The sequence below is a fragment of the Geospiza fortis genome, unplaced genomic scaffold, assembly GCF_000277835.1.
Source record: "Geospiza fortis unplaced genomic scaffold, GeoFor_1.0 scaffold428, whole genome shotgun sequence".
Taxonomy (NCBI): Eukaryota; Metazoa; Chordata; class Aves; order Passeriformes; family Thraupidae; genus Geospiza; species Geospiza fortis.
This window is the reverse complement of record NW_005054409.1, coordinates 249,724-257,387: the sequence shown is the minus strand read 5'-3', so window position 1 is coordinate 257,387 and position 7,664 is coordinate 249,724. Positions and strand designations below refer to the sequence as shown.

The following is a 7,664-nucleotide window of genomic DNA, read 5'->3' as shown; positions in this document are numbered from 1 at the left end:
TTAGGACTTGGCTCAAGTAGGTCAGATGTTATCCACACTTTGAGTAGTGTTTGCTTATTCAAGTGCCATGTCCTTGCAGTTCTGATGTAGTTTTGTATTATGGAGTTTCCTCTTTGTTCCTTTTAATCCATAAGCTGCTTGGAACAGAGACCAGGAAGTTTGTTTGAGGTATTTTTATTTGTTGAGCAGGTGTATTTTATTTGTTTGTACTGCAGTGCTCTGCCTGGCAGTCATGCATCAGTTGAGCCATCTCAGCCTGCAGTAAGGAACTGGTACTTTTCCTGACTCCATTTATTTCTTGGAGACTGTGGGTCCACCAATGGCTTCCCACTGGCACAGGTTGTCTGTTGCCTACATCCTTAGAGCCTCTGATTTGCAGGATATATTGAAAATTGTCTTCTGACTTTAAATGTTGCACTGCAGTCTCTGCCCAGACCCCTCTCCTGCTTTGTTAAAAAGTTACCCTGTGATTTCTGAGGATACTGCAGGGTCTCACTGAGCAGATAGGAACTGAGCTGTAAATTTTAATATCTATCTAGAGAAGGTTTCACATTCCTGCCTGGTGGAATCAATGGTGTAGCACAGATGTTGTCACTTCCATGAGGACACTCTGTTGTGTTGTTGCTGCTTCTTTGTACATGAACGCAACTGAAATGTTATTTTCTTGCAAAATAACTCAATCTTACTGGCAATAATAGTTTGCTGCTTTCTTTAAGGTATACAACTTATTATTTTAAAATTCTTGAGGTTAGGGATAATCTAAGCAAATAAATCTCCTGGCTGATTGCACTGTAATGTACAATGTGACAGGTTCTGATAGCTGAGGTAGGAATGAGGCCTTTCTTGCATTTCAGGGAGTGCTGAGAGTAGAAAAATTGATTTGTTGTTTTTACCTTTGCTTTTGTGTTGTTGAACATGCCCTAAGCACTGTGTTTCAAACACCTTTTAGGAAGTTAATCCAAATCTACCTATTGTAGCAGTTCATTTCAGAAATTAATGAAAGGAGCATTGGGTTCTTCCATATGTTTTTGGCCTTGAACAACTGGATCTCACTAAGCAATTTGCCCTCTATATGTTTTTTTAAAAAGATAAATCTTCTGCAGGTTTTACTTTATTTCTCCTCTCTTAATGTCCTTGTTCTGTACTAAAGTAAATGCAGTGAGATTTGCAAGCTTTGTCAGATATATTTTTATTTAGCATGTGCAAAATGCTGGATCAAAAATTGGAGTTTGTTTCTGTTTGTTTGGAATTGCCTGCTTGTATTGCCTCAGGTTTTGAGACCTGCTGGTCCTGTAAGGAGGAGATTCTTTCTGGGACTTGTACATTTAAGGCTGACTGGCCTTAAAGATAATTTACTGTGACTCCATTAAAAGTAGAGTTCTTTGATTTGCTTCAGCAGCACTGGGAAGAAAACAATTTTCTCTCTTGCCTCCAGTTCTGTAGCATTTGTGTGGTAAGAGAGGCCTTTGGCTCTCAGGCTATTAAACTACTACCTTCAAGAAACACAAAATTTACTAAAGTAATTTTTTTTGGTGATGGGATTATCATAAAAATTGACTGGTACCATTAGGAACAGCTTCTTAAAATATAAAGTAGTTTTCCTTTGTTTAAGAGGATTGAGATCCATTAAACGGCTTGGTTTTAAAAGTGAAATGAAAATAACCACATTATATAAAATAATTTTTAAAACATTGATTACCAAGAAAGTAAAATTTCTCCCTGTAATTCTGTTGAGAAGCAGGGCCTTACCAAGGATTTTATCTTGTTAAACCTCTCCTTATTAAAAGAAGCAGCTTCAAAATTTGTTGCTGTTTTCAAAATATAGTATAGGGCCTGCCTGTGCCCAAAGTTCCCCTAGGGATGTAGGTACATACTGGCAAACCAAATCATATTCAAGTTAAATGGTGATCTCAGGTCTCCTGTTTACATCTGACTCTTAGTTCTCTTTAACCCATTTAATAAAGGAAAATGAAACATAACAGTAATTACAGGATGCTGGGATTTTATTAGCTAAATATTCTCATCATAAAGAATATTGCATTAATGCTGAAAAATCAGAGTTCGGATAATAAGGAGAAATGTGAATTTAATATGATTTCCTGTTTCAGCTGCTGGACCAACACAATTCATACATCACCTGTCATGAAGTTGGTGCATTGACTGTTCTGCTTTATGAAGCTTTGAATTCTCTTCTTACTGAGATGAGCCTTTCAAACACAGCTAACAAATTCCAAACCCCAAATTTTCAGCTGTTTCATGGGAGGGGGGCTCCAAATCCTGCAGTTGCTTCTGGTGGACTGCACTGGAGCTGAGCAAAAAAGAACAGCAAAGCCTCAGGTGCCTTCCTTGGCAGGATGGTGCTTGTTGAGCTCTGCAGGCAGGGTGAGAGTCTAACCCAGAAACCAGAGGTGGAGAGACACCTGATCACAGTTCAGTTCAGAGGGAATGGAAGGCAAAATTGTATTTATAAGCCATGCTCAGTTAGAAAGACTCCTATGTTTCAAAAGGTTTTTCAATATAAATAATAATAACTACCTACCAAAAATCCCTGCAGCTTTTTGGCCCTCTGGAAACCAGCTACAAATCCCCAAAAACTTCCCAACCCACTGTACACACTGAGTTTGATTTCACTTTGTCAGAACATTTTATTTTTGATGTATAGATAAGAATATAAGATAACTCGCAGAAGTTAAGATTCTCTTACTTGGGGGAGTCCAGCTTGTGTGGTTTATTTGAATTTTGATGTTCACAGTATGGAACGTGATAAGTCAGATGTGATAGGTTTTTAATGGGCACCTTGGTGTTTTCTGTTTCTTGTTTGTGGTTTTGGGTGATTAGGGGGGAGAGAGAACAAAGAGCATGGAAGCTGAGATTAGGTGAGAAAAGCAAAGCAGGGAGAGAACTGGGAGAGGAGGTGTTTGGAGCTGGGAGTTTGTGAGGAGATTTGTGAAGAAATGCAGCACTGCAGAAATACAGAGTGTTCTGGATTGGAGGACATGAGGGGATTAGGGATAAGTGTGAAATCCAACTTCAGAGGTCTCACATGTCAAGAATAAAGAGATTTTTGTGATCTTGTGATGTCAGCAACATGCAGAAAGGAGTTGGTTATTGATATTCTCCTGGGCACTTCTCAGTTTAAGCTGTAAAGTTGTCCTGCTGAGTGAGCTCTCCCAGCTTCACCCGTGCCATGGCTCTGTGATTATTCCATAGCCTGTGGTGTGATGTTTCTGTGTGTTTTCATGGCTTCCAGCGTTCTGCCCCAGCCATGGTTTGTGGCAGAGGTTCTGTGTTTCCCTGTCACAGGCAGGCAGTGCTAATGCTCAGCAGGGGCGTGAGAAGCTGTGGATTTCATACAAATTAACAGTGTGTCAGTGTGCAAAGAATTGATTCCTTTTACAGAGAGCTCAAGATGGTTTTAATTACATCTGTGTACAGAGTTTGACCTTGCCAAATACAGGTTTGGATCAAGTTTACTAGGTTGGACACAAATGTGAAATACCTGGTTTGGGCAAAACTCCTTCTGCTATTTTTGGTAGCAGCACATTACTGTGATCCCCTGACACAGGGATCTGCCACCAGCAGATGTGCACTGGTAGCTGCTGGTTTGGGTGAGAGTCATTTTGACCAAGTTGGAGACATGCAGCCAGTCCCAGCCTTTTTCCTTCCCTCCCCATCAGCAGTTAAATTATTTTTTAAGAGGAGATGGAGAGTTAAAAGCATGATCCTGCAATTCAGTGGTGTCTGCCCTCAGTTGTGACCTTCTGCAAGTGAGATGTCAGTCTGCTAAATAAATAAAAATTAAAGTTCTTTTCTACTGAAAGCACATAGCCAGTGTTCTGATGTTGAGTGTGCCACAAAGAATTGGAATATTACATTATGTAATACTAGCAGGTGGTTAAAACCAAATAATAGAAGCAGTGCTGCAGTGAGTTCTAATGATGCATCAGCTCAGGACTTCCTGGCAAAAATACACAGCATTTTTATATAAACAAATACTGGATAATAGAACAAAGCAATGCATACAAATACAGAATTAGTGAGAAAGCTTCCTCTGGTACAAGAGGTGCAGAAGTTGCTATGTCCAGATAACATATCTGTAACATTTTTCTTGCAAGATCTTCAGTAAAAACCAGGTGTAGATCAAATGACTGTTCAAGAAACGCTGGAAGGTTACACACTGATGTAAAGAAACATGAACTGTTTACTTGGTAAAAAACCTGGGTGTGTAGCCCTGGAGCTTTCTTGGAATTGTAAATGTTGGAAGTTTTATTTTGATGTCAATTATTAATTTTAATTTGCAGCCTAATATGAGCTGAAAAGGAGATCAGATGCAGTGACTGCCTTGTGCTGAAATTAGTGACACTGGGGTGGCCTTACTGCTGCATTGCCCTGGTCTTGTTGAATCCCCTGCCTACAAACTGGTGTCATTCTTCAATGTCATTCTTCTATTTGTATGTTCTTAAGAGAATTAAATGTGATTTTTTTGTCACATTTAGGGATGTGTTTTTTGAACAAGGGACGGTGGAAGATTTAAATGCACCAATTGACTCTAAAAAAGGTTCTAACCAATTATTTGCCTCTAGAAAGCCCTTTGTAACATTTCTGCAGAACTTCTAAGCATTAAGAAACTGCACAGAAAGATGAAAAGTATTTACAATAACTCGATTTTTCAGCAAATTCACAGCTGTGCTTCAGTAGTTAAACATCTCATCTGCGATGATAAGGTGCATGTGAGAAACAGCTCCTCACTTTTCATACTTTAGGAAGGTTTATTAAACCTTATCAAAAATACAACAGAAGACTGAATAAAGAAAAAAGGGAACAAAAGATTTTCCCTGCCATGTGCTCAGTCCCCTCACAATGGAGGTTTTCCCTTTTTAACCCTTTAACCCTTCCCAACGTTCTGTCCATCAACCCCTTCTTTGCTGTCCAGTGGTGGAGATCTCTTCCTCAAATCCTGACTGGAGGTCAGATGTCACCACAGTGACAAGCCAGGTGACCCTTGATAACCATGTGAGGGGGTACAACATAATTATAAATCTATAAAACTTTTTTAACCTATATCCATGATATTTGTCTGTTAATTGTGAGAGTCAATCATCACATTCCTCACCTATCACACGCAGATTAACCCCCTGCTTTTTTCTGGTGCAATGGTTGTGCAGAAAAGAGCAGTATGTAACTCAGGGTAAGAGAGTATCAGAATGAGTGGCAGCTGCTCTTGGGGCCCCTCAGATCAGGCTGATCTGATTCCTCTCTGTGCTCTTCCCTCAGGAGACGTTGATCCAGCCGCCAGTGTCATTTCATCAGGTCCTGTATCTCTGGTGTTGTGGAGTCCTCCAGCGATTAAACGAGAGCAGTGGACACATCTCAGCATGTCAGCCTAGAGCGTTCAGAACCGAAACCTGGGACAGGCTGGGGCCGTGGGGCACGAAGAGCAGCCTCCCCTCTCCCCCCCCACCCCCCCAAAAAAAGCTTTTTGTTATGGGAACCGCCTTGAGGGTTAATTCTTCTCACAGGAGCAGAAGCAAACGAGCGAGATGGGGAACTTGACCTGCGAGCAGCTCGGCGAGAGCCGGGAGCAGCCAGGAGTTCAGCCGCTGGGACTGGAAGGGGAAAGGCCTTTGGCAGCTGAGCCTGCAGGGAAATAAAGCTCTGAACTCGCCAGAAGTTACGTTGTCTCCGACTCGAGCACTTGGTGTTGGAAGGATGTTCTTTGGGGGCTGCAAATCTACAGTAGAAACACATAGAGCAAACAGCAAAATGCAGAAGAAAACCCTGCCAAGTAGGATAATTTCTCAAACACTCCTCAGCCAGAATGTTCTTGGTTAAGGAAGAGCCTTTTGCTGCCAGATGTGCCAGAAAGGGGGTGGGGAGGGGTGAAAAACTGAAGAGCCAAGGAGGTAAAATGTCTGTTAAGGTTTAAAATAGAAAGTGAAGTTGATGAACACGGGGTGTTGACTCGTACTGCTTGGAACAGCCTGACACCAGCCTAAGGACAGGGATATAGTTGAGCCCATTGTATGTATCATTGAAAACCAAAACGTGCCAGTCAGCATAACAGGAGGATGTCAAGGAGTGGATCCAAATATTTTGTTGATCTTCATGGGTTGATAAGCCTCTGTGTCTATTGAAACAAACAAAAAGTTAAAAAAAAAAAGATTTAAGTCTGGAAACAAGTAGAATTTTTATTTTTTTCTAAGTAGAAATGAGGTTTCTTGGTCTGTTTCTGACAATCTGTTATTTATTAGCATAGGGTTTTGTTTGCTTTCAGGTAGAGGTAGTTCATTGAGTTCAAGAGCCCATCTGTATGTTACTACTAATTCTTTTTTCTAGCTCTTTTAAAATCCTTTTTACCACTGGTTTTGGTTTCTGCATGTAGGAAGAGAGACTTGTAAAACTGTAACATTTCATACAGAAATGCCGCCCGATCTTCACCAGCTTCAGAAATCTGACCTTTGCCAATGCTGCAATAAAGTGTTGTAATTTAGAGTCAGTGTCTGCCTCTTGACATCCACTTTGTCCTTTGGAAATGATGTTTTGAAAGGTTTGTGGTGTATTCTGGGCTCTAGTTTGGACAGGAATTCCAGGTCTTTGATTCAAGTCTTATGTGATTTTTTCATATAGTTTTCTTTCCACGTGAAATTCATGGGTATGTTCATTAATCAGGTTTGTAACTGTGAGCTCCTCCAGGAACGTCTCCTACAGCAGCATGACCATATCCCCTGGGGAGTTTCTACTTCCCCAAACAACAATGCCTACCAGTTCCTAACAGCAAATTAAGCATCTAATTGTGGTTCAGTCTAGAGTCAGCTGCCTTTTCTCAACATGTTGCTTAGTTTCAAAAGCATTTAATTTATCCAGCTTGAGTAACTGCATAAAAATAAAATTTTAGCACTGTTTTATATGTGTCAGTCCAATGCCTTGGATGGCATTGGAATCAATGGAAATGTCTAAAATAATTATTTATTAAAGATAGTTTAGAGCCAGCTGGGGATTTTCCTGACTTCAGACTGAAATCAAAAGACAGTCAGTCCAATGCCTTGGATGGCATTGGGATCAATGGAAATCTCTAAAATAATTATTTACTAAAGATAGTTTAGGGTCAGCTGGGGATTTTCCTGGTTCAGTGTAACCTTCTGAAGTTGAATTTTAAAATTAATTATTCTAATATTGTGCCAAATAAGAACCTTAAAGATCATTGTGAGTGAAATAATCAGGGTTGAATGTACAGGGACAAACCTTTTAGCAGAGCCTGTTGCAGTAGGACAAGGAGTGATGGTTGTAAACTAAAAGAGGCTTGACCTAAATTAGATATAAGGGTGAAAATTGTACAGTGAGAGTGATGAGACACTGGCACAGATTTTCCTGAGAGGTGGTGGATGCCCCATCCCTGGAAATAGGCAAGATTTCAACCTGATGTATTTGAAGCTCTCTCTGCTCCTTGCAGGGTGTGTTGAACTGAGTGACTTTTAGAAGTCACTTCCAACCCTTCCAACCCAAACCATTCCATGAAACAGAAAAAAACCCAGTTTGCATCCTCTTTATTGCTTGCCTTCCCATGTGCTGGCCCCACATCTCATGCTGTGGGTGGAGATGAGCAGGGTGCTGGTCCTGCTGCTTGCACAGCAGTTTCACCACCTGATCCATGTGCACTTCTTGCT

General features: G+C 40.7%; 1 protein-coding gene across 1 annotated transcript in view; it reads left to right on the top strand.

Annotated features, from left to right (window-relative positions):
• UPF2 (UPF2 regulator of nonsense mediated mRNA decay) overlaps positions 1-6,492 on the top strand; it is a 48,719-nt gene extending 42,227 nt beyond the window's left edge. The window contains exon 21 of the mRNA XM_031061322.1: positions 5,275-6,492. Coding sequence (XP_030917182.1) covers positions 5,275-5,284 — 10 coding nt within the window. The 3' untranslated portion in view covers positions 5,285-6,492. The remainder of the gene's footprint in view (positions 1-5,274) is intronic.
• Positions 6,493-7,664: the final 1,172 nt, after the last annotated feature.